Source organism: Phoenix dactylifera, chromosome 4 (assembly GCF_051530095.1).
Source record: "Phoenix dactylifera cultivar Ajwa chromosome 4, Ajwa_hap1_PhDact_Kaust_v1.1, whole genome shotgun sequence".
NCBI classification, from domain to species: Eukaryota; Viridiplantae; Streptophyta; class Magnoliopsida; order Arecales; family Arecaceae; genus Phoenix; species Phoenix dactylifera.
In genome coordinates, this window is record NC_143193.1 from 54,237,906 (window position 1) to 54,264,182 (window position 26,277).

The window sequence follows — 26,277 nt, forward strand, 5'->3', positions numbered from 1 at the left end:
TCAGGTCGGTGTAGTCCACGCACATACGCCATTTTCTGTTGGCCTTCTTTACGAGGACTACATTGGCGAGCCAATCCGGGTAGGAGACCTCCCGGATGAAGCCGGCTCCGAGGAGTTTGTCCACCTCCTCGGCCGCAGCTCGTTGTCGCTCAGGGGCGGAGCCTCTTTTCTTCTGCTTTACAGGCCTGCTGGTTGGCCTCACCTGGAGTCGGTGGACCATGACCTCGGGGTCAATTCCTGGCACGTCCGCGGGCGACCAGGCGAAGACGTCAGCGTTGTCCCGCAGGAAGCTGACGAGGCGATTCCTCTCATGGGCGCCGAGGCCGGAGCCAACCTGCATGGTTAACTCGGAAAAATTTTCTTGTAGTGGGATTTGAATAAGGAGCTCACCGGGCTCTACTTGCTTCTTCCAAAGGGTGTCCCTCGCATCGAGGGTTTCTATGGGCAGTGAAGGGCCCATCGGGCGGTCTGGTGCCTCGGCTGGTTGCTTTACTGTGTGGGCCGCCATGTAGCATTGCTTGGCGACCAGTTGGTCTCCGCGGACCTCGCCCACTCCTTGGCCGGTGGGGAACCGCATGAGCAAATGGCGAGTTGAAACCACGGCTCGAAGGGCGTTTAACCCTGGACGACCAAGGATGGCGTTGTAGACCGAGGGCAGACGGACCACCAGGAAGTCCGTCCTCACAGTGCTCTCCCGGGGGGCGAGGCCAACTGTGACAAGGAAGCTAGCCTCACCTTCAACCGGGACCGCATCTCCGGTAAACCCGACCAGCGGGGCATTGATTCTCCGGAGGTGTCCTTCTGTCAACCCCATTTTTTGGTAGGCATGGTAGTACAAAATGTTGGCTGAGCTTCCATTGTCAACTAGGACACGCTTTACATCAAACCTATTTACAATCATTGAGATGACCACAGCGTCATCGTGAGGGGTCTCGACCCCTTCTAAGTCCTCGTCCGAGAACGAGATGACTTCATCAGTGCGTGGGCGCTTCGGGGGTGCTCCCTGGGCGGCTGTTCCTGCCGAGGTCCGCCCAATCATGTTGATGGTGCCGGCGATAGGCCTGTTGCCGCCAGGATTTTCGGTTGGTGCGACATTCTCCGCCGGCCTCCTTTCCTCATGTCGGTTCCTCACGAACCGGTTGAGTACTCCCCGTCTGATGAGCGCTTCTATCTCGTCCCGGAGTTGGAAGCAGTCCTCCGTGTCGTGCCCGCGATCTCGGTGGAAGCGGCAGTACTTCCTGGAATTTCGGGGAAATCCCGTGTCTCGCATAGGAGGCGGGGGTCGGAAGAAGTCCCGACCCTCAATTTCCATCAGGATCTCGGCCCGAGGAGCATTGACGGGTGTATAGTTCTCGTACCTCGCCTGGTACGTCCGGGGCCGTGGTGGAGACCTCGGACGAGGAGGTGTCCTCTGCTGAGGTCGCCCCTGCTGACGGGGCGGGCTCCTCAGTCTGGGGAGATTCTTCTCTCGGCGGGGAGACCGGCTCCTTTGTCGACCGCGCTCCTCGCGGCGCTTCTTCCGCTTCTTCGAGGTGGGCTCGATTGCCCCCCGCCTGGAGGCGACTGCCTCCTCGGCCTTGGCGTACTTCCGGGCTCGGGCCAGCATTTCGGTGAAGTCGGCCGGGAAGCTCTTCTCGATGGAGAAGAGGAATCGGTAGGAGCGGACCCCAGTCTTCAGAGCCGACATGGCTATCGACTGGTCTAGCTCGCGAACCTCCCATGTGGCGGCGGTAAAGCGGTCCAGGTACTCTTTGAGGGACTCCCCCTCCTTCTGCTTGATGTCCAGGAGGGAGTCTGATGTCCGTCGCTGGCGCCGGCTGGCAGCAAAGTTGGTGGCGAACTGCCTGCCGAGCTGCTCAAAAGAGGACACCGTGTTCGGCTTCAGACCAGAGAACCAAAGCCGAGCGGTCCCTCGGAGGGTTGCTGGGAAGGCCTTGCAGAGTATGGCCTCCGAGGACCCTTGTAGGGCCATGAGGGCCCGATAACTCTCCAAGTGGTCGAGGGGGTCGGTGATTCCGCTGTAGGGCTCCACCTGAGGCATTTTGAACCTCGCGGGAACTGGCTCGTCCTCGATCTGGCGGGAGAAGGGGGACTTGGTAGTGAACTCAAAGTAAAGACGGAGAACAAGAAATAAATAAATAGAATAATGCAACCGCCCTTACCCTCGGGGCGCGCCGAGCTCAGACCCACGCTCGCCAGGGCGTCCTCCCGCAGGAGCTCGGTCAGGTCGTTGCCCCTCTCGAGGGCTCGCAAAGAGTCCAGGGTCCTCAGCTCCCTCCCCGTGGGCTCGGAGAGTTTGTTGAGGGCCTTCAGCCGAGGGTGTCCCCACCTTGGCTCGAACCCCCAAGGCGCCGCAGACGCCAGAAAGAAAAACTTCCTCTTCCACTCGTGAATCGAGGAAGGGGCGCCCCGGAAGAGTGACATACCGCCCCGAAAGGCGAAATATAACCACCCTACGTCCGCCGGGTTTTTCTTTAACAGAAAACACCGGCGAAAAAGGCCTACTGAAATTGGGATTCCGTGCCCGAGGCACAGGGATAAAAACCCGATTATGGTCCTCCATGAGTTCGGAGCCAACTGCGCCGGAACGAGTTGGTACTCGGCCAGCAAGTTGCTCACGAACTCATGGGCGGGAAAACGCAGGCCCGCCCAAAGTGTCTCGCGGTAAACCGGATCCGACCTGGGGGCGGCTGCGTCACCCTGTCTTCCGGCCCTGCGGTTTCAAGGCGAAACCCGGGCTGGAAGAAGAAACGGGAGCGGATTAACTCCAGCTCCTCTTCCGACAGACTCGACCCAACCTCTTCGGGACCGGAACCCATTCTCACGGAAGAGCGGAGCAAAAGTTAAGAGTAGAAAATGGAAGTCGACGAGGAGGAGAAAAGAGGAAACCCTAGTGAAAACAGGAAGAAAACCTACTGGACATTGCCGGAAATCGCTCCGGGCACCACCAGCAAGATTCAGCTGAGGGAGGAAGCAGGGGGGAAAGACGACGAAAATAAGAGGCAGCCAAACAAGACCTTTAGGGCAGACTCGTGGGGTTTATATAGACCCCCCTGACGGCCCAGATCGACGGGGTCGGTTCCCATCCCCCCGACCGGGTTGCGCCACGTGTCGACCTCGGAAGCCGAGGCACCGTATTCACTCCGGTTTAATAAATCGGATACGAAATCGAAGCGTTATCCCATCGGATCTCGGGGCCTCATCATGGGTCCACAGAATCAAATCGTCTTGAGGAACGAGCGGACGTAACCCCCGCTCCCCTCGTTTAATAAGATCTGGGACACGTGGAGCCCCGATGAGGCCTCCACTTCTTCGGAATTATGATCCAGTAACATGAAATCGAAAGCGTCCGACCTCGGGTCGCGCCGCGTGTCCGTTTCAAACCCCGTAACGGCACTCTCATTAATGAGCCAGAAACGTCGATTACGGAATCGAGACACCGCCTCGACGAGCTCGAGGTCCCCCATCATTAATCCGCCGTAAAATGATCCTGGCGATTCAAGAAGCATGATGATACGAGCTCCATCATTAGCTCACCGAATAAAGCAGCCTCGAGACGCCAAAGGGCGCATATCTCACCATGAAAGCTCCGGAAAGCACAAGGGGGCGGGCGAGACCTTCCCCCCAACCTTAGTGACAGACTTTACTTCCCACGTCCGAGCCCCACAAGCCGCTCGAACTCGGAAGTCGGGGGGTAGTGTTGGGGGAATAAAGTTTCCCCCCAAATGACATAAATGCCCCTAAGAAGCCGTACAACCTCCGACCCCGGACAGCCGAAGTCAACGTCCGACCTCGGAACGCTCGGCCACAAGACGACCGACCCCGAAACCTCCGACCTAAGAGAAACCCCGATGTCCGAGGACCGTACTCTAACACCCCTCCGGCATTTATTGCGCATGGCCGCTGTAATCTTCCGGCACACTCAACAATAAATGCGGATCTCCGGCTTACTCCATAATAAATGCGGATCTCCGGCTTACTCCATAATAAATGCGGATCTCCGACTTACTCCACAATAAATGCGCATGGCTCCTGACATCTACGGATCCCCAGCTCTCCACGGCAAATCGACCCAGCAGGGTCTAGTCGACTATGATAAGTCTCTGATCTCGGCCATACCGCCGACATCAGTGCAATGATTCGCCTGACCGAGCGCCGACCTGAACAACATGCCAAGCCGTACTACGGCCTCGCCCTGTTACATCACAGGTAAACCGACCCCCGCATATAAAAGGGAGCCTTGGCCTCTCAAGAGGGGATTGGAACATTCATACACCCAAAAATCACTGTTTATCTCCTTCTCCCCACTATTTGCCCCCTCCCTGACTTGAGCGTCGGAGGGCCGGCGCCGGAGAACCCGGCCACCGGTTCGTGTGCAGGCACCCGGCCAGCCAACGGATCGCCGCCCCGCTGCGAGGACCTGCTGTTCCTTCTCTCCGACCGCCCCGGACGGAGGACGCCGCCAGCCAACGGATCGCCGCCCCGCTGCGAGGACCTGCTGTTCCTTCTCTCCGACCGCCCCGGACGGAGGACGCCGCCAGCCAACGGATCGCCGCCCCGCTGCGAGGACCTGCTGTTCCTTCTCTCCGACCGCCGCCCCGCCGTGAGGACTAACAGTCGTTCCCTCTCCTCGACCGAAGATTGCCCCCGGGTCCAATTTCCAGCAACATATATATATATATATTGCAGATGCAATGCAGTTAAAAACAACATTTCTGGTGAACTAGATTATATAGGACCATGGTTGTCCTACAGCAATCAGCAAACCAATTAGAAAAGAAAAGATATCCATAGATAGTTTCATTAAGGAAAAAAAAAAACTTGTGGAGTTTTTATTTGTGAAATTAATTACGAGGCGTACAGTGCTCCGGCTAGTTGCTACTAGACCATAGGGAGCCCACAAATCAATGAGCAACACCTTATTCTAAAAGCTTGAGCTCATTACCAAGCTTATGGTAATTAGATCCTTATTCGCGTAAATGATATTATGAATGTACGATGTACATATCGTATGGACAACCATGGCCCTTATTTCTTGCAGACGATTCCACGGCCAGTGATGCCGCTCGAACACCTGACATCAGCTGGGTCTGCAACCAATGTGATGCCTGCATCCCCACGCCCGAAGCGTGCAACTTTGCAATCAGCGGCATGGAGATCAGACGTGGAGAACTTGTCCTCCCCTCCCATGATCGGCATGTTGGATGATACCTTCACCCTGCTGACGTAACCCTCTCTGTACGTCTGCCCCAAGACCCCATGCACGTCGTTACTTAGAGAATAGAACTTGAATCCTAAATCAAGGTGAGCAAAGCAGTCATCGGCTGTCACCCCATATCGGTGCACCCGAGACTCCTCCTCCGTGATCGGGACCGCGTTAGCGGCGATCTTAAACATTCCTTCGACCTCCACCGTGACTGCGTTGGTGCCGCTTGATCGAACGATGGACGCTGCCGGAACCACCGACGACTGCCACTTCGCACCCTCCTCGGTCGGGAGGTAGATGGGTTCGTCGTCGAAGAAGACGGCGAGGCGGTCAACAGTATCATCCCACGTCGCGGTCTTCCGGGCACCGACGTAGAGACGGTGATCGTCGAAGAGCACAGCGATGGATTGGACCCAGGTGAAGTCTCGGGTCATGTTGGGGCCTCGCTTCCCAATGAAGTGGCCATTGATGTGGAGGTTGGAGTCGGAGAGGAGGCAGAAGTCGCGATCCTTCCGGCCGTGGAAGTAGAAGGTGATGCCGTCACCGCCGACAAAGCGGGGGTCTTGGCACACTGAACCACCCTTGTCGCAACCTGTACCAGAATCGAGGCCTTGTCAAAATGCGATACAACGTAAATAATCGTGCATGCGATCAGGCCACTGAAATTGGATCGATACTTACTGCAAACTGGACGGCAGAGCGAGCAGTCCACGAAGCAAGATCGAGGGCAGCTCTCTGGGCAGTACATGTGGTAGGTGCAGGTGGGGTATTCCTTCTTATTGTGGCACTTCACCTTCTTGGGCTTCCATGGGGCAGCATCGGCCGTGGCTAGGATGAGGACGGCACAAGCCAGGAGAACAGCCAAGCCTGATCGACCCATCGACTCAGTCGTTATTGCAGCCAAATGACTTGTTACTGATGGCTTGGGTTTGGATGATGGGTGTGGCATGGTGCGGCACCTCCTTTTATGGGCACGTTTGCGTGCATGTATGAAGTTGACTTGTGATGCCTTTACGTAGGGTAATCATGTCACGATGCCGAAGCTTAAGTTTTCAGCAATTTCACCTTTGCCATCACAAGAAGTCTATACGCTGTAGATTGCCATCTGAACATACGTGGAGGTGCTATTTTATATACTCGTTATGCGTTTTCTTAGGCCAGAACTCTGTTCCAGACCATTTGGTACTGAGGCGCCTATAAGCCTGGGCCAGGGCTGCTTTAGATTGGGCCTTAGGCCAGGCTCAAGACTGTTTCAGTCTAGTATGGATCTTAGAATAGGATCCCAGTAAATTTTTGAACCGTGATTGGACCGATGCTTGGCTCGACCCAGAACCCAGCCCTATCCTAGACCAAATTCATTATTGCCAAGATCGAGCATTTTGGGCCAATTGGGTCAAAAATTTTGGGTCAATCAAGCCAATTCGAATCGAGCCTGGCGTTTCAAGCTAAACAAGCTTATTTACGTTGGGCTGGGCGCAGGCTCGTGTCGGGATTTGGAAAGAAGTTTCAGATCCTAGCTCGGCGAAGCCCGAAAAATTTTTAGGAGCTTTGCTCAGGTAGGTACTTGTGACCTGGTTGACCTAACCCTGGTTGTCAGAACTTTACCAGCTTGACAAGATAGCACTCACACATAGAAATTATCTTTACTCGGCCATGTAAAAGGTATATACAAAAATAGAAATAAAAAAATAAAATAAAATGAGAAAGAGAGGGAAAATGGTGGCTGCTTGGCACGAAGGTCAAATAGCTTTTCGTTCCTATGTTTATGTGGTCCGGCTGGATGAGAATATTTTAGAAAGTAGTCAACTCTAGCTTAAAGGTGGCCATGGCCGCCAATATATATGCGCATCATAGCATGTGACAGCTAAAAGACAATCTTGGGTGCAATATTATTGGCATCCAATGCCATGGCGCCATCTTGAAGTCAAAGTTGCTAATTTTAGGTATACTAAGCTTCCTCAAACTATTCCACCGTCCAAGAAGAGGAATTTGATTCTTGAAGACGACTGCCCTTGAGGTCCACGATAAGCTAATGAATTTGACCTGAGAACCCGTTCCTAGTCCTCATTTTAAAAGGACAAGGTTTCGAGGGATTAACATCAACATTCACTGCACAGAGTTATATACCATCTTATATTATATTACATTACATTACATTATATTATATTGTATTACATCATATCGTATCATTATATATTGTACGATACTATATTATATATAGCTTATTATATTATATTGATATTGTATTATTGTCATATTATTAATACTAATGATTGTATTTATACGGTACTAATGATGTTTTATATCTTACACTATATTAAGAAAATGTAATATATTATAATGTACATCTTATGTGATCATAATATTACCATAGTTATTACACTACTAAATTAAGGTTTTATGACATTATATTTATATTATAAGATTATTTGTCATATATGTTCATCTATATGTTTGATTGAGTACTTCTTTGGTTCTTTTTTTTCGCAAGTAGTAGCAATGCACCAAGTTGGCCCACGACCGAGACTAACATATAGGCTGTCTTGGCGGGACGATGCTGCTAACACTAATTATAATGTCGATTAATCTCAACTTCTCTCACAAAAGGCTACCGAAATTCTCCAAAGAGACCAAATATCTCATTAAGTTAGAAAAATTCATATGATATTGAAGCATCAATGGTCATGAAAAAAACAGAAATTATTACTTCATATTAAGAAATTAAGACAAAAATGTTTAATGTAGTAAAATAAAGAGCATAAAATCTCTATATGATGTTAATATCACATGATCAATTGATATCATGGTAGATATGATTTATATCTATTAAGATAATGTAGAATATTTGTCCTTTGAAGATTATTCTATTACATATAGAATGCCTCTCTTTACTTTTAACTTCGCTTATCTCACCCTAATCTTGTGTTCAGGTTGGTATGGACAGAAATTCTATTTATCTATGCAATTCCCTATATTCGTTACACTTGATAGCCCTCTTTGAGCTCTCTTCTAGAGAATTTTCTTAATGTAGTAACAAGTCTCGATAAGCTATCACAATCAGACAATTTGTTGAAAGAGATAACCGATGGATTCGATGAATCGTTCCCTTTCTAATGTATTCTCATTCTTTCCAATCGTATGTTCGACACAACATTTGCTACATAAGGCTGGCCGTACCAGGTTTGTAGCACCTAATGATCAGGATCAATTTCCACCATTCGGACCTCCAAACAAACCGATCAAAGCAATTTTCTTTTTTTGAGGAAGTTTTAATCGGCATATATATATATATATCTATCTCAATCAAAGAAAAATAAAGCAAAGCGGCTGAAGACAAAATTGATGTAAAAGTTAAGATCTATGTCTTGTAGAATTTTAGCTTTTTCATTATAATTTCTACTATATATGTTTATTTTGAGAATGTTGCAATCTCTTTTAACTGAAAGAGGAATCTGATCAATGGTGCATGAACCTCACTGCTATAAATAAATGCTTGTAACTTAGATTTAGGAGATTGATAAAAGAAAAAAAGACCTAAACTCTACCAAACTTTTTTTTAAAAAAATTCGACTTTTGAGCAGGTTGAAGAAATTTCTTCCTTCTCTCTGATCAGATCGTATCAGAGCTTTGATTCTCTAGTATTGTGAGGGCCTTGATTTAATCCAGAATCATAAGCAGTGTAAGCATATGAGAGAACCACTATGAATGCTCAAAAGTCAACAAAGGATAAGGATGATTTTGACTACTACTTTTACCTCAATGGATGATATAAAGAGACGCTTCACATAAGTAAAGGAGAGGATTGCCCAACTCACCGACCTTGTATCTTGATTGATGACACCTTGAACCCAAGCACTACCAACTCTTAAAGTGAAGTTGTTTCCTATATCTAGAGATGAAGATCTGCCATATGGTGAGAAGGATGAGCAACTTGTGAGCACCCAAAATCAATTTTTTCAGCCTTTCGAAATTGAAGCTTGAATCGAAAATCTTGTACACGATAAACTGTCAATGTAGAAAAGCTGGGTAATTGACTAGATCAGTTAGACTTATTTCAAACCTGTTGCTGTTTTACAAACTGTTTCAAGGACAAGGAAAAAAAAGGCTTCCTTCTGTAAGGCAGGACCAGAAACCGAGGCTGCTTCTGCCGCTCCTACCACTGCATGATCGTGACGGTCTCCTGTAAACTGATGAACCGGTATTTGTTCAACGTTTATATAACCTTTTGTGTGTGAAGTGTGCTATGACTGCGAACATTTTGCAATTAGTATGGTATAATCTCTCAGCTACTCGTCTATTTTGTTTACTGCAAACACCTTTTTTTAGCTGAGGCCCCGTTCCAGGATTTTCAAAAATATACGTTGTTAATTTGGGTAGGGTCACTCGACTATCATCCTGGCGCTTTATATATATATATATATATATATATATATATATATATATATATATATATATATATATATATATATATATATATATATATATATAAGGAGTTAAGATGGTGATGTGATTTAACTGCAACTTTGCAATTATAAGAGGTAAATGACATCATTGTTGCCTATGACTTGTGTAAGTTGACATCAATAGCTTGGATTTGAATCCAGTGTCAATTTTGTCAAATGTTTGATGGGTGATGGCCAGATGAATGTCTTATCTGCTTTACTGTTAAAACTTCTGTTTGATGACTTTATCTGCCAAAAGGAGTAGTAGGCTGCATTGAGTCAGTTTTGCATTAGGCTTCGGACATGGACAGATCTGTCAGGATTTATTAAGTGAAAAATTTACCAAATTTGATTAGCCTTTTTTATATAGTTCTGATTATACTTATCATTAAATTTTTCAATTAATACAGCTTTTTACACCATAGAGCCGTCTGTGTGTTTATAATGGACTTTCAGTGACAATGATTATGCCATTTATAGAGAAACTAAGTTAATTACTTCTTTGACACTTGCTATTCCTCTTTCATTGGTCAAAGTAGGACTTCACAAAAAGTAACAAAGGTGATGAATTCCATTTCTAATCTAATCCCTGTAAAAAGTTCGGTCATCACTAAAAGAACATATATTTTTGGTAGTTGCTTAGATCATGAAAGGAGACGTCCCGTTTTAACTTCCCAGTATAGACAATGGTTGTTAATACTTCATTGAATAAAATGTTATCGGACATCTGTAGACAGTCACAAGAGCAATGCGACGGAAGCTTGAAAATCTTATTCAGTTTATATTTTTCTCTAATCTAGCATATTATTGTTCATCTTTGGATGAAGTGTCGCTTCCTATTAAATACCTTCAAATTCCATATCGGAAGCTAGATTGGATCTATGGTTGTGAGACATTTCTTATATGTCCATGGAGGCAGTTTTGGATTTCGGATCAAATTTTGTTGACACCCTCCATGATATTGTTGTTAGCAAGTATTGCTGTTTGTAGTTGTGGATGTTACCACATCATTACCGCAGTAGATCCCAATTGTTTTTGCTCTAATCCATTGACAAAGAAAACATTATGTTCATAAAGAGAGAGAGAGAGAGAGAGAGAGAGAGAGAGTAGAACCAATACAGACTTCTTTTCAATTCACCTCCAGACCTGCATAAATTCAATTATTTTTTCAACTAATAGGAACGAATAGAGAAGGTCCTATGGTACATTATATTTAACTTGGTCATTGGTAGGTTGAATAAATTTGTCATATCTTGAAATCTCATTTTTGATTCAAAATCGTGCTGTAATTTATATCCTCTTTTATTTTGGTTATATAATAGATAACATAAGTTAAAAAATATTTTTTTATTAACTACGAAAATAATGAATCTTACTATTAGAAACCCCGGCGACTGCTTTTGCTCAGTTGGCACTACATCGTCCCTTGGGTAATCAGGCATTTACTTCTATTAGAAACCTCTAAGTTTTTTTATTGATTAATAAAGGTCCTTTGCATGCTTTAGAAATTTTAAATTTTTGGTATTTGCCATTTGTGCACCTGTGCCGTGGCACGCCTGATGAGGCTAGACATTTATTTTATGACTTTTTAGTCACATTTTATACCTAAGAGACCATGGCTTGATTGGCTCAATCAACTAGTCATTCACTCCGTAATTGGCCATACATTCCATGACTGAATAACCTAAGAAGGTTGAAAAAAAACAGGGGTTGTGGTCTCTGAGAATGCACGAACATTTTGAGCTCTTTCTCTGCTTATGGGTGTAATTCGTGGAGGATCATTGTATCTCAGAAGAAAGCTGGTAAGTAACTTGTGCACCTTAAAAGGATGAATTTTCTCTAAAGATTGCGCCTTAGACATGCCACAATTGATAAACCTTTTTCTCATTCTTGTTGCACCATATTTCTTGCTAAACTTTCTCCTACTAATATCTTTTATTTCAACAACTTCAACTCCTGTAGGGTGGGGCAGGTATGGATAGGAGGTGGGAATTAGCCCTTCCTGATCTCAAAAAAAAAAAAAAAAACACACACACAAAAAAAAAACTCTATGTGAATTTGGGAACTTATGCTACTAATTATTCTTGAAAGCGGTGTATCTGTCAATGCTATATAGTCAAAAGAAGTTCTTTTCATGTTCTGAATAACTAAAATGTGATTAATCACCTGTCCAACTTAAAAACATAATGGATGGCACATTTGGCCATTTTAGTTGCCACGTCTTTGTTTACCACAGTTATAGGGATAGCTTAGATACCAACAAACAAACTAGAAAAGTAAAATAATACTCTTAGATCTTCAAATACTTGCAATAATGAAAAATTTTCACGAAGAGAGAAAACAAAAGGAAAATGAAATTCTACCGGGATTCATTCCACAGAATTTTCCAAGGATGTAGACCAAAAGATTTTACTTTGCAAATCTACCAATGTCCATAGGTTTCATAGAAAATTCTGTTCCAGATATGACAATCATTTTCTTCTCATGTATGTTATAATTTTGCATATCAAGCTTATCACTACTAAGAAGCCGAGAAGCTCATAAAAGTTATGCTTGCTACCTCGTACTGCAGAGAAAATCTCGATTATACATGGAACTAGATTTTTATCGAATCCTACATTGCGAGGCATTGGTTCTCTTGACAATGAAAAATACACATCTTAACAAGCAGCATTATTTTTATATTGTATTTTTCTAAATTCATCATAACAAGAGTTTAGATAAAAAATATTAATCATTTTATATTTCTTTCTTGACATGGTATGTTTCAATTACTCATGTTTGGACTGGTGTTATACTGGCAAAGTGGAGCAATATATTATTGCACCCTATCATTCATGTAACTTTAGTCGGAGATCCGGTGACACTACATCTAGAAATACATAATATGAAAATTACAATGCTTGCATATTACAAGATACACGTATCGTCTAATTTTGTCATAAGATTTTCTTTCCAATGCAAGATAGCAAGTGTAGTCCACATGAGGTGCACAATCTTGTCACAATGGTATGCTTGATACGATACATCAAATTATGGCACATGAAAAGAACCTTATCAGTGTATATCTGTGCAACATGCTACTGGATTTGATTTGGAAAGGTCTGTGCACGCATATTGAGAAAATCATCTAGAATCGGTTGCAATAAATTTTCGTTTCTAGAGACAGAAAGATATGTGATAGCAAGTCCTCAGTATCAAAGAGAAGTTTTCAAGAATTTAGTCTCATCTTGCCTATTTGCATATTAGTATAGAAGTTATCTATTATCATCTAGAGACAGAAACATCTGATCATCAAGTGATCTAGTATGTCATTATTTATGTCCTTAAGTCGTATAGGTGTCAAGTAATCTCATACACAACTATCGTTCTTCTAACTACACAAACATGTAGAGAGTGTATTAGTCAAAAGACGTATATTACAAGATGAAAGACGAGTACAACTAAGAATCACTTGCTCCCAGAGCTATTATTTTTGCACCACAATCTTCCAGTACTACTGAAGGATTTGCATTCTCCAAAAGCTAGAGATGGTAAAAGGAGATATAGCCAAATCCTTTATATGAATTACAACGGAAATTAGACATGAACAACATAGAAGAGATACAGAATCTTACAGAATCTCATGGCCAAATCCAATCTCACTTTCCAATTGCAAAATAGAAAGTTGCAAGAGATGTAGTAATAAATGAGCAAATATTTGTAAAAATTGAAGTTTTCTAGTTTTGGCTTTGTTCTCAGAACCAAATGTAAGCAATAAATAGAGGCCAATAGATCATGGTCTTCTTCCCCATCTCCACCTCTACCCCTTGCCTTCCTCCTCAATGGCATCCATAGGACTTCAGAAGCAGCTATATCATTTCATCGAGTCCATGTATGAAGAGGTACCTTGAAATCTTTTTCCAATTCTTAGATGGTTTGCTTTCAATGTCCCTATTCAAATCTCTATATAGACTATTTAGGGTTTTGATTTCTTGATTACGATGGAGTTTTTGGTGCCACTGACGTAATCTGACTATTGTTTATCATTTTATTCTCCAATCTCTCATTGAAGTTCACTTATTCATTTCAAAGATTGTTCTTCTTGGCACTTTTTTTTCAAACAATTCTTGAACAATGTAGAACTCTTTCTTTTTATATTTTCACCAAGATCTTTTCCTGATGTAGGGGCTGCTTGATGTTCAATTCCAACAACTTCAAATGCTGCAGAACGAAGAGAACCCAAATTTTGTTGCAGAGGTCATCACTACCTTCTTTGCTAATACTGAAAAGGTTTTCAAAGAGTTGGAAAAGTTGATGTAAGTTCAAAGGGTTTTTTTTTTTCGATTTTGGATATTATGCTTTTTGGTTCCTTTCTTCAATTACATGCCACGATTTATGCTGGCATATGCTCTTTTGCTTGTAGGAAAGAGACTGAAGTCGACTACCGAAAGATGGATTGCTACATCCACCAATTAATAGGAAGCAGTGCCTCGTAATGTTTATGCTAGCTTTAGCATACCTCTGAGAAAATCCATTCCATTTGCCTAGAATTTGTCTTCCTAAATTTGTTATCTATAATATTGAATATAATGAGTCCTTTTTCCATACTTATGATCTCCTTAATTGATGCAAATTTTACTCAAATGGTTAGCCAAGATCTAGGTTTGCAACTATTCCAGTTCAGTGCATCCTTGAATACAAATTTGTGTCTCTATGATTGCAACATTATTTATTTCCAGAAGATGTCTGTGCATATTGCAGTGTTGGAGCGCACAGTGTGGACAAAGCATGCATCAAAATGCGTGATTTTTGTGATCTTTATGATCTTGAAGGGTATGAAATATCCTCATATTATAGTTAACTGAAGATTTGAATCATGAAAAGATCTATTGTCAAATCTTCTTTTTCAGTTTCGATTTTTTTTTTAAAATTAGAATGGTACTTAATGAAAGTATTAGTAGATGATGTTTGTGTCAAATGTTACATAATTAGTTTTCTTATTCTTTCTACATGTAACATTTTTTATCTTTCTTTGGCTGAATTTTGCCCTGAATTATGCAAGAATAAATTTCAAGTAGTCAAAATCACATTGTTGCCGCTATACTATTATTATCACGATTTCTTTCCAATAAAAATTTAGATCTTTATTGTTAAGATTTCTTTCTGATAATAATTTAGATCTTTTGTTAAAATTTCTTTTCCACTTTTTCATAAAAATACCTTTTGGAGCTTTGAATAATGAAATAAGGGAAATGATTACTTGCAGGATTGTTGTCAATAGGTATAGTGCAAAGCATATCACGTCCATTATATGTCTTCCATAGTTTCACCTTTTCTCTTTGATTTCAAAGATACACATAATTGACTTATAACTCCTTGAATTCATAATATGCTTCTTTCTATTAATTTTTATGATCTAAAATGGGTTTAGAGTTTGCATGCTATATTTATTTTACTTATATGTGTACATGTGATTCCATAGCTTATACATGAAAAATAAAGTCTTTGTTAATGCAAAATATTTTAGATTATTTTAGGACTAAATCTTTGTGACTTATGGCACCATTGTTAATTGGAAGTTTACAATATAAATGAACTTTCTTGGTTATGTGTAAAAATAAGTTGGAAGATATATTTTCAGTTGATATTTTCAGTTGGAAGATATATCTTTTTACATTTTGCTTGCCAACTATTACATTTTAATCTGGCATTTTATTTACTTTTAAGTATCTCCATTTTTCATGTAATATTTGGTTTGGATTTTCTTTATTTCACTTTGGATCACTTCCATCATTTCTCCTTCATGTCTTATTTGTTAGGTACATTTCATTGTCAATAACAGTGTGTTTATCTTATAGTTGTAGGAATGCTTTCCACTTGGTGAAGCAAGAATATTTTCATGTGCAAGCTAAATTTGAGGAGATGCTTAAGGTAATTCTATGATACCCGCTATGTAGGTTTTGGAGAATATTCATGTTATACTAGTTCCATGCATTGTTTTTAATGATGGAGGAGGCACCATCTTGCTTAACAAAATTTGTGCAAGGAACAGTTGCAAACTGCCAGACCGAAGTCTCCTTAGCATTTGTTGATCTTTTTCATAGTTGCCTTTGGTTAATAAATTTCCTTTCTTACTTACATATTCAACTTTGATAAAGAAAAACAACTTTTCTAATGACAATTAGAACATTCAATGACAATAGCATTATGAATGATGATGGCTAGACCATCAGACTGCAAGTCATTCAATGTATTTTGTATGCATCCTTCATTTCTTGATATAACTTTTTTTGATCCAAGATATAAATCTCAATCTTTTTAACTTTCCATAATATCCATTTGATGTGTACCTATATTTTTATGGATTTCAACTAGTAATATATGCTTTTAAATTAATATGCATGAAAGGTATCTAGACATCACGACTGTATGTGCATCTATGTGATTATACATACATGACACCTAAACCTTGCAATGTGTTTATTTTATATTTGTGCTAATCCACTTTTATTTATTAATTATTCTTGTTGACTTCTTGTTTGATGCCAGGTCAAGCAACAAATCAAACTTGCTAAAGGCAATTGAAAACAATAGTCTTGGAGAGCAATCCATATCAATGTCTAGGTTCTTCTGATAACATAAACTTGTCATGATCTAATGACAATGGTATCATCAAATAAACCTCAAGTTTTTATATTCTGAAATCTTTAATTTGGTCTCTCTTTATCCAGTTTATTGAAGTTAAGCAAAATGGTTGTCAAAGTGACTCTTTATATGCTTATTGCTAATAATTAAATGACAATTACTATACCAAAATTGTTTATGATCATGTGAGGCCCTATTTTAAAAATTAATGGTCGACCTTAGTTATTTAGTCAGATCTTCAATAGAACATATTGGCCCTCGCTCGCACGTGGTTTGGTAGTCATCGATACTAATTAGATCCAACAACCAACATAGGCCCTGTTTGGGGGAGTTGTTGGCAGTAGAGCTGTTGGAAGTAGAGCTGTTCGAAGCAGAGTTTTTATAAAAAGCTGTTTGCTGTTTGGTAACTACATTTCTAAAGTGCTGTGGCGCTTTAACATTTGTTTGGTAAACAAACTGAGAAAGTACTTTTGTATGACAAAATGACCATAAAGGACATTACTAGTATTATACAATAGTGCATAATAAAATATAATATATATTAATACATAAATATATGATATAGTATAATATTAATGTAATATAATATAATATTATTATAATATAGTACTATAACATTGCATACTATAGGATAATAATTTAATATAATATTAAATTATTTAACATAACATAATATTATATTATATTATATTTATAGTATAATACAATAATAAATGTATAAAATACTATAATTATTAATATAAATTAATTTTTTACTCTTTTGATGACCATTTATTTCTCTAACAAATTTTCTAGCTAGGTGACAAAATTAATTAATAATTACTAATATTTTTATTTATTTATTTATTTATTCGTTCATTTATATACATATTTATTTATTTATTTATTTATTTATTTTTTTTTTCTTTCCTTTTTTTTCTTCCCTTTTTTTTTCTTTCCTTTTTCTTCTTTTTCTTTCCTTTTCTTTTTTCTTCTCTTCTCCTCTTTCCTTCTTCTCTTTCCTTCTCCTTTCTTCTCCCGCGAGGCCGGTGGTGCCGGAAGGGGCCGGGCCGCGGCGGCCACGGGAGGAGGCCCGGGAGGGGAGTGGGACAGCAGGCCCCGGCGACCGCGGGGGGAGGGGGGCTCGGGAGGAGACCGGGACAGCGGGCCGCGACGACCGCGGGGGGAGGGGGGCTCGGGAGGAGGCCGGGACGGCGGGCCGCGGCGACCGCGGGGGGAGGGGGGGCTCGGGAGGGGGTCGGGACGGCGGGCCGCGGCGCCTGCCGGGGAGGCGGCGGCCATGGCCGCCCCTTCCTCTTTTTTTTGTTGTGGTGGGTCGCAGCGGCGGCTGGGGAGCGCGGCCATGGGTGGCTGGGCAGCCATGGGCTCCCTCCCAAAACAAAAAAAAAAAAAAGAAAAAGGAGGAGGGCCGGCGACATTGAGGAGAAGGAGATAGAGAGGGAGAGAGAGAGGGGGGGATGGTGAGAGAGGAAAAGGCGGTGGGATGGAGATTTTTGGGAGAAAAAATGAACTTTTAAATGGGGGTATTTTGGTAAAAAATACAGCTTCCCGACAAAGCTGAAAACAGCATTTTCGGAAAGCTCCAAAATGGAGCTTCTGCCAAAAAGCTGCTTTCAGCTTCCTGCAAAAGCTGAAACAACTTTTCCAAAATTTTACCAAACACTCTTTTTTACCTAAAAATACTTTTGGAGGGCCAGAAAGTGCTTTTTGGCCCTCCAAAAGCTCCCCCAAACAGGGCCATAATACATTCCAATAAGTTCAACTCTGCATTTAGGCCTAATGTTGTTATGAAGTTGAGTTTCATAGGAGAAGAGATGCTTGCAATTTGATATTCTAACAAAAAACATTTGCTGCTTGCATTTAGTAAATTTCTAGTGAATTGATTGATCTGATAGGAGGAATAATATCTTCCAGCAATGTATTGCCTACCAAAATCACTCAATCACCACTGCTATTGCCAACAACAAGAACATGGCCTCCATCAACAAATTTGGGCTCAAGACCAACCCACAACCAAAGCCCTATCGAGTCACTTGGATTAAAGTGCATCGCAAATTTATTTTTATTTTCAGTTTATTATTAAAGATTTTTAACTGCTGCATGGCTACCTCTTCTTTCTTGGTGCATGTTAATCAGCATAATTCAGCAAGTGGATGTCTGAAACTAGCCAGGACCTTCCTCTTGTCTGAGAGGAAATATAACAAGAAACGAATGGTCACAGACTCACACAATATTCTTGATTTAGATGTGGAAAGACTAATTCTGTGTTTTGTGCAAGGAATGCCGAATCGGGCTATACCGACCGATTCAGGCCAAATCGAGCTAACCCAGTCTCTGACCGGGTCGGTTCGGGCACATAAAACGGTTCCAGCTCCATAGGAGGCAAAACCGGCCGGTACAAGAGCGAACTGAACGGAACCGGACCGGTTCCGTCTGGTTCGATCCGGTACCGAACCAGATCGGGCGCCGACTGGTATGGCACCCGATACCGGTTCCGCAATCCTTGGTTTTGTGAATATAGAAGAGAGATAAACACCATGCTTCACTACAAGAAAGTTCTTTTTTGAAAAAAAGGAAGTTACCAAAAAACCATTTCTTTTAAAGTTGTTCTACCTTAGACGCTCCTGGGGACTGTTCAATTTTCCTCTCCATCATTCCCTGGTTCAAGGCTTCTAGTCTTTTTCTGCACAGGACAAAAGACAGAGCAGCATCAGAGAAAAAGATCAACAAGGCTTCACGTTAGCAAGTGTTATTCAGTTAGCACATAATTGAAATTCAGGGAATTATGTCTAGGATCACATCTACTTGCAATGCATGAGGCATATGTGCTGCTATGCAGCTTAAAGCAGACATGAACATAGAGCCTGTAACCACAAGACACAAAGAATACTCAAATTTTTGGACTAAGGAATAATTTGGTTAACCCACAAGAACGATTTGATTTTAGTTCAAACCTTGTCTTTGTTTCGTTTCTAATTTTTTTTAAAAAATGATGGAAGAATACTTGGTATCCTCAAGGCGTCCATGTAAGCTCCATCTCTGTCGAAATCCATCCATGCCTTCAATTCCACTTGCAAGAATCATGCGCCTGAAAGTTAAGCATGTGCAAAAATTCATATACAGTGAACACAACAAGGAATGAGTTTGTACTCAAATCAACGACAGAGCAATTCACTATAATATTTTCTTGTTTTTTGTCTTGCAGATGATTTTAATTGTTGCACAGCTAGTTTGTCAGTAAATTAGCATTTACAGTGCATAGAATATGGAACAGATTTTTGTCTAAAATGTAGGCAATCCTTAAAGTATGAAGGATTGTTGCAACGCTGCACTTTGATGAAATTCAAATTGTGAACAGAAAAAAAAAAAAAAGATGCGACAAATAAAGCAAACATGCGAGCATGTTTCCTTCTCTCCATATTCAGCTAAACACTACGCCTAGTGACATTGTGACAAGATATAAGAAAACGTGCTTCAATATCTATGTTGTCTAAAGCAAGATCTTACAATAGGAAACAAATTCCAAATTTGAAACTAACAAGCCTCATATGATCCTTTTCCCTAAGTACTTAAGCAGCTTTTACAGTTATTAATACAGCACGGGCGAATATGAATGCCCCATTTAAAAGGATCCAGGTATTATAAATTTTTAGCATATGAGCAGCTAACAAGCTTCTCGATCGCGCCTTCTCTTTTTCCCTTTTATTGATTGGTTACCCAGATTTTCTACAGACTGAACTTAAAGGTTGCACCTCTCTAGTAATGCAACTTCAGATTGAAGTTGTGCAGCTCTTTCCTTTGCCTGCTCCAAAGGCATAGACAATCCCAACTTATCCTCACTATCCAGGAGTCGTTATCTTAGCTCCTTATCCTGTAAGTGAATTCCATAGACCCACAGAAAATGTCAAGGTAACAAGCAAAATAAGTAGGCCACATAAAAATGCATATATCACATGGGTGATAAGTGAATATAGCTAACCCTTTTCTCAGCACATTGTCTATACCAAACGATCTCATCTTGGCAAAGTGGCTCAATATCATTGATTTGCAGGCCTAGAGCATTACAAAATGTCAATTTTCTCATTCTATGTATAATGAAAGACTAAGATCATATATTCTTTTGAGAGAGCAATGGGCTCAACAATCTGTGCCACTATAATGATTTGTATCATATATTATCTTATTTCACTGAAGAGATTCCTCAGTATTCCATCACATAAATTAACACCTCCAAGAACATGAGATGCAATCTCTGGGGGTATGAGAGGTGAAGGCAGTCCCAGCATAAGGATGTTGCCGGCTAGGATAGTTTCCTCCATGGTTGGCTGTGAATCAACTAAAACATGACTGACAGGAAAAATTTAAATTGACATTTAAACAGTATGAAAACCTTCATTCATGCATTAAAGACTAAGCTATCACAGAATTTGCAAATGGAGAAAACACACATGTAAATGTCATGAAATATACGATGGAGTTGGGTGATACGTTTACTGATCTTGACCACTAGCCTTCCACTAATGACCAATCTTGAATGACCCATTTATATAAATATAAATTCAATGAGTTGGTTTAAAAGCCATTTCAACGGACAATTTGTGAATCACCATACTGTTATGCATAAAGAAGGGGAGAAAAAACAGGGGAAATTCGATGCCGATAATACTTTGAAACTTGAATGTTTTGTTAAAAAAAAAGAAAAAAGAAACACGAAGTAGCATTGAATGGGTTGATATATAGTTATAGATTCAATCAAGTAAGCTTAGTAATTATATCATGCAAGCAAACAGTATGCCCTCTATATGACAACTCATTCATTAGCTGAGTTCCCTATGAAACTCCTGAGAGTAGACAGTGTAGATAGGTCAATTACTATAAATGGAGGTCAATTACTAAAAATGGGCTCCGAAAGGCACTGATTTCGGGCAAAAAGTAAAAAGTAAACGGTACTATATATGACAACTCATTCTCCAGAACTTTTCTGGACTTCACGCGTTAATTCAAGCAGAAGCAAAAGAAGACGGTACTTAAAAGCAAAATGAAGCACCGATATTCAAATCCACCACATTGTGTTGGCAGACAAAGTTATGAGAACCTTTCACGCATAAATACAAGCAGGAAATATGCGTTTTAAAACTACCAAAAAAAAACGGAAGAGAACGAAAGATAGTCTAGAAGAAGAAAGGAAAGGAATATCAACTGGTTAATGATTAGAAAAGAAGTACCAGTGGTTCCGAAGCCGGTTTTCTCCGCCGATCAGTGCCGAGCCCGGCCAACCTCTTAGACGAGTCTTTAGCTCAGGCGGACGACTGCAAATGACGAGATCGAAGGGCCGCAAAGAAGAAGAGGGAAGGCAAGGAGAGAAAAAACCAGTTCTTTACATGACTGGAGGATCTAGTAAAAGAAGAGTAGCCCAGTGAATGGCCCGAGAGTGTCCAACGTCAGAATGAGGGTCGAATCAAACATTCAAACTTGTTCAATATTTGGGGGCTGATCCAATAGTCAGTGATTGACTGATTCATTAGTACGTGGCCCAAATCATAGTTTGATCTTGTTTCTGCTATTTACTCTGCAATTGCTGCTCGGTTTCCCATTTTCATCTGACAGCACTTTTGTTCTTAGCTTTATCCCTGTTTGTCATTTTCTTTTTCCTTCGTTTACATCTCAATAGCCCCGTTGCAGCTAAACTTCGCATTCCTTCTGTTCTGATCTTGTAATTATTTTTCTGCTTAATAAAATCCGGGTGCCCTTCTGCCTCCCCTTTCATCAGAAAAAAAAAAAAAAACAATGATTGTGGCTTGGAAATGAGAAAAGATAAAAGTATCTGAGGAATTATTACTTTTTTCTTGTTTGGCTGATTTTTTTTTGTTTAATTTGGATTAAGTACTGGGGTTTGAAGTTATTTTTGTCCAAATAAAGAGAGAATGAGAATAAGAGAGAATCCTACTCCAGTAATAAAGTTATTCCAGAACCTTTTGGAATTACTGTTCTCGGAATAACTAATTCTTGTCTTCCAAACATGTTTGGCAAAATCAGGTCTATTCCAGACTATCTTTTCTTTATTCCAGACCATCTGCAGTCTAGAAAGGCCCGCTGGAGCCGGGTCATTCCATTTGAATATCTTGTTGCAGCGCGCTACCCTTGTCCCGAACTTTATGAATCAAGTGGTCCCTATTGAACCTGCTTTATCCTCTTGATAGACCAAAAGAAAATAACTGGTTAACTTTTTTCCTTTGCAGCCGAGCCATCCCCTTTCTATCTTGCTCTCTCCACCACCAAGCGAAGCAATCCAAGCCTACCAGTGCTTGCTGCCATCACAGAGAATAACTGGGTAACAGCACAAGCTCATGCCACCTTTTCTACTCTGCACCTCATCCTCCCCAGTTCCGCCCCCACCTTCCCACCGTCCCCAGTACAAGAAGTCTACCTGCAGGCACCCACAAGATCCCATCTCCCTGAAAGCAGCATGTTCACCTGGTGTCCATTCAATTACAAGTGCCAATGACACCATAGTCGGTGCTACTTCCAGCATCAATGATCGCAGAAATGACCTCGACCAAGACCACCTCATCCTTTCCCTACTCCAGGAGTGCACGCGAGCCGGTCGGATGCGCGAAGCTCGTGCCTTATTTAATGCATTGCCCGACAAGACTCTCGTCTCATGGACCATCCTCATGTCTGGCTACACACTCCACGGCCCTGCTATCGAGGCCATGTCTTTGTTCCGCCGCTTGCTCCAATTACCGTCTGACGCTAGTCTGCAACCAGACCCTTTTGTTTTCTCTGTGGTGTTGCGTGCTTGTGCATCGATAGCACGTCTTGATCTTGGCAGAGAAATACACTGCTCCATCTTGAAGTTGTGTTATATGGAGGACTTGTTTGTGGCCAATGCTCTTGTGACAATGTATGCAAGCTGTGGATCAGTTCAGTACTCGGCACGGATCTTCTGGGGAATCCAGCGGCCTGATTTGGTTTCTTGGAGCTCCATGTTGAGTGGATATGTGAAGAATGGGCACGACAAGGAGGCTCTGAGGTTCTTCAGCGAGATGGCTCAGGCTGGAGTCCAGTTCGATGCCTTTGTTTTGTCTATTGTTCTGAAAGCATCTGCAAATCTGGGCTGCATTAATTTTGGAATTCAGATCCACTCCTTCATAGTAAAGATGGGTTTCAATTCTTGCTTGTTCTTGGAGAACTGTTTGATGGAATTCTATGGGAGAACAGGAGAACTGGGCATGATGAGGCAGGTCTTTGATAAGATGTTCGAAAAGGATTTGGTTTCTTGGAATACTACCATCACCTGCTACACTCACAATCTCCATGACGAAGAAGCCCTGATGCTATTTCGTGCACTCACTGCTCAAGGTTCAGATTGTGATGAATTCACATTAGGCAGCGCCCTTCAGGCTGTCGCCAGTATGAAAGCTCTGAATCATGGTAAGGAAATCCATGGGTATGTTATCCGAGCTGGCTTTGAGTCAGATAGCCATGTCACCAGTGCTCTTCTTGATATGTACATTAAATGTATTGACCATGAGACATCAGATTATAGCAGTAATATGGTCCCTCTTAAGCTCTTCAGATGCCTCCAGTCCATGGGAACAGAATTTGATGAGTTCATTATGGCAAGCATTCTGAAGTCTTGTGCTATGCAAAAGGATTTAGAAACAGGAAAGATGATCCATGCTTGCATTATGAAACTTGAAATAAAGTTGGATGCATATGTGATCAGCTCACTGATTGATATGTATGCCAAGTGTGGGATTCTTGAGGCATCTCTCACGGTGTTTGAAGGAACAAAGGACTGGGCCACAGTGCCATGGTCTGCTATCGTCGCTGCACACTGCTGGAATGGTCGTTTTCTGGAAGCTCTCCAGCTCTTCAGAAAGATGCAGCTAGATCATGTTAAAGATAATGAATTCACTTATACTTCTGCCCTTCTAGCTTGCACTGCTTTAGGAAGTCTTAGAAGTGGGAAAGAGATCCACTGCCATATAATCAGAAACAGTTACGAATCAAATGTTTCAGTTGTGAACACCCTCATCAACCTTTACTCACGTTTAGGCCAACCCCAGCAGGCTTTGAAGTTGTGCTCGCCGATTTTTGAACATGAGATCTCATGGGGTTCATTAATCAAAGCCTTTGCTAAAGCAAAGGACTATGAAATAATTCTTAAGCTGTTCCACAGAATCCAACGTTCTAATGGGCAACTTGATCGTGCATCAGCTTGTTTTGTTCTGAATTCTTGTGGGAGTACGTTGTTACTCAATGCGGGGATCCAAGCCCATACCTACATCACAAAGAGAGGACTAGTCTCTGACCCCTATATGAGCAATGCTCTCATCAAAATGTACTCCAACTGTGGAAATCTCGCACACGCCATCAATGTTTTTAACCAGATGACCGAAAGGAAATCTGCTTCCTGGACCTCAATGATCTCTGCTAATGTGCACAATGGGTGCCCATCTGCAGCTCTTGAGCTCTTCATGCTGATGATCAGGAAGGGGAAGAACCCAAATTCCGACACGTTTGTTTCTGTTCTGAAGGCCTGTGCTCAAATGGGACTAGTAGATGAAGCATTCCGTTTGTTCATATCCATGACTGAAGTTTATAAGATCAACCCATCAGCTGAACACTATTGCTGCATGGTCGAGGTCTTGAGCCAAGTCGGAATGCTCAGAGAAGCAGAGCACTTCATAGACAGTGTCATTCCCTTTAAACCTGGTGCTCCAATTTGGAAGGCTCTTCTTTCTTCGACTATGGTACATGAAAATATGAAGGTTGCAAAGCATGCAGCAGAGAGGCTAGTAGAACTTGAACCAAGTGATTTTATAACTAATGCACTGCTCCAGCAGGTCCTCCTAGCATCAGGCAAGTGGGAGGATGTTGCAAGGGTTAGAAAGAGGAGTTTGAAGACGTGCTCTAGTTGGATTGAAATAAGAGAAAATGTGCATGAGTTTGTGCCAGGCCAGATGGTTCCAATGGAAATGTCTGACAAATTAGGTGAAGTGTCAAGGATGATGGAGGAATTAGGTTATGTTGCTGATAAGAAACATTGGCTGCACAATGCAGAAGACTCCGAAGGAAAGAACACACATCACACTGAACTCATGGCCTTGGCTTATGGGCTTGTTTCCTTACCACACAGGACACCAATTCGAGTGTTTACAAATGCAAGGATGTGTGGTACATGCCACTTAGCTTGCAAGTTTATCTCAACATTTGTGGAGCGAGAAGTGGTCATCAAGGACACTTGCAAGTTCCACTGTTTCAAAGATGGTAAATGTAGCTGCAGCGACAGATGGTAGAAATGCAACTTTAAAACATTCAATTCAGCTGTATATAATCAATCCTCAAGGAAGTTGTTTCAGAAGAATCTGAGAATCAGTATACTAAAATCTTTTAGATGTTAAGAGCTGAAAATTTATATCAATGTCAAATATTTCAAGATTTTTGAAGGAAGAAACATATGTTAAAGTCAAAACTGAATATCCGAATGTGGTGAAGGCAAAAGAAACCGAATCAAGATGGTTCAAAGGTTTAATGTCCATGAAATTAGCATCGCTGGACAACTTCAAGATAATCTAACATTTCATTATACATCTAACGAGGTAAATGGTTTCATCTCAAACACCTCAGCTTTAAGATTTAATCAGTTTTTACATAAGGGGGACAAAATTATCTGCTGAAAACAGCAGATAATTCAGCAGATAATTTTGTCCCCTTTATGTAAAATAAAATTACATTGTTGTAAAACGAAATAACATTTTAGTCAAAAAAATTTATCTGCTGAAAGCTTACTTTTTAGCAAAGAATTATGCTTTCTATATCTTGATCCAAGTGAGTGAAAAAAAGAGCAAATATGTCCTGAATGTATATGCTTTGCCAGGCCACATCCTTCTTGCTTTTTTCGAGGAAATCTTTGTCAGTCAAATCTTGAAGCAGATTCAGTATCTTAGGAGTAACTATACAGTTGCTTAAGGATAACTCATAGGATCATTCAGC

At 41.7% G+C, this 26,277-nt stretch overlaps 4 protein-coding genes across 5 annotated transcripts; 2 read left to right on the forward strand and 2 right to left on the reverse strand.

Annotated features, from left to right (window-relative positions):
* Nucleotides 1-4,810: 4,810 nt before the first annotated feature.
* Nucleotides 4,811-6,159, reverse strand: LOC103707973 (uncharacterized). Its single transcript, XM_008792715.4, has 2 exons — nt 5,888-6,159; nt 4,811-5,798 (listed from the first exon to the last, which is right to left on the reverse strand). Exons 1-2 carry the CDS (start codon nt 6,153-6,155, stop codon nt 5,029-5,031), a joined length of 1,038 nt encoding a protein of 345 aa, XP_008790937.4. The 5' UTR covers nt 6,156-6,159; the 3' UTR covers nt 4,811-5,028.
* Nucleotides 6,160-13,143: 6,984 nt separating this feature from the next.
* LOC149767846 (histidine-containing phosphotransfer protein 1-like) lies at nt 13,144-14,379 on the forward strand. The gene is made up of 3 exons (XM_089930305.1): nt 13,144-13,532; nt 13,816-13,946; nt 14,054-14,379. The coding sequence occupies exons 1-3, from the start codon at nt 13,473-13,475 to the stop codon at nt 14,124-14,126; spliced, it is 264 nt and encodes an 87-aa protein (XP_089786431.1). The 5' UTR covers nt 13,144-13,472; the 3' UTR covers nt 14,127-14,379.
* Nucleotides 14,380-17,502: 3,123 nt separating this feature from the next.
* Nucleotides 17,503-22,408, reverse strand: LOC103707983 (uncharacterized). 2 transcript variants are annotated; one of them, XM_089930306.1, is made up of 6 exons: nt 21,501-22,408; nt 20,255-20,328; nt 20,028-20,146; nt 19,280-19,363; nt 18,889-18,958; nt 17,503-18,460 (listed from the first exon to the last, which is right to left on the reverse strand). In XM_089930306.1, exons 3-6 carry the CDS (start codon nt 20,090-20,092, stop codon nt 18,404-18,406), a joined length of 276 nt encoding a protein of 91 aa, XP_089786432.1. In that variant the 5' UTR covers nt 20,093-20,146; nt 20,255-20,328; nt 21,501-22,408; the 3' UTR covers nt 17,503-18,403. The 2 variants fall into 2 exon arrangements, with proteins under 2 accessions (XP_089786432.1, XP_089786433.1); XM_089930307.1 differs by lacking the exon at nt 20,255-20,328.
* Nucleotides 22,409-22,478: 70 nt separating this feature from the next.
* Nucleotides 22,479-25,685, forward strand: LOC113461293 (pentatricopeptide repeat-containing protein At2g03880, mitochondrial-like). The gene has a single exon (XM_039133328.3). It carries the CDS (start codon nt 22,623-22,625, stop codon nt 25,578-25,580), a length of 2,958 nt encoding a protein of 985 aa, XP_038989256.3. The 5' UTR covers nt 22,479-22,622; the 3' UTR covers nt 25,581-25,685.
* Nucleotides 25,686-26,277: the final 592 nt, after the last annotated feature.

Coding starts and splice junctions, on each gene's coding strand:
- LOC113461293 (XM_039133328.3), top strand. CDS start 22,623: ATGCCACCTTTTCTACTCTGCACCTCATCCTCCCCAGTTCCGCCCCCA.
- LOC103707973 (XM_008792715.4), bottom strand. CDS start 6,155: ATGCCACACCCATCATCCAAACCCAAGCCATCAGTAACAAGTCATTTG. Junction 5,799..5,887: donor GCTCTGCCGTCCAGTTTGCA/GTAAGTATCGAT, acceptor ATTCTGGTACAG/GTTGCGACAAGGGTGGTTCA.
- LOC103707983 (XM_089930307.1), bottom strand. CDS start 20,092: ATGCCTTTGGAGCAGGCAAAGGAAAGAGCTGCACAACTTCAATCTGAA. Junction 19,364..20,027: donor GAAGTTGCATTACTAGAGAG/GTGCAACCTTTA, acceptor CTTAACTTTCAG/GCGCATGATTCTTGCAAGTG. Junction 18,959..19,279: donor GGACGCCTTGAGGATACCAA/GTATTCTTCCAT, acceptor TGTCCTGTGCAG/AAAAAGACTAGAAGCCTTGA.
- LOC149767846 (XM_089930305.1), top strand. CDS start 13,473: ATGGCATCCATAGGACTTCAGAAGCAGCTATATCATTTCATCGAGTCC. Junction 13,533..13,815: donor TCGAGTCCATGTATGAAGAG/GTACCTTGAAAT, acceptor TTCCTGATGTAG/GGGCTGCTTGATGTTCAATT. Junction 13,947..14,053: donor AAAGAGTTGGAAAAGTTGAT/GTAAGTTCAAAG, acceptor TTTTGCTTGTAG/GAAAGAGACTGAAGTCGACT.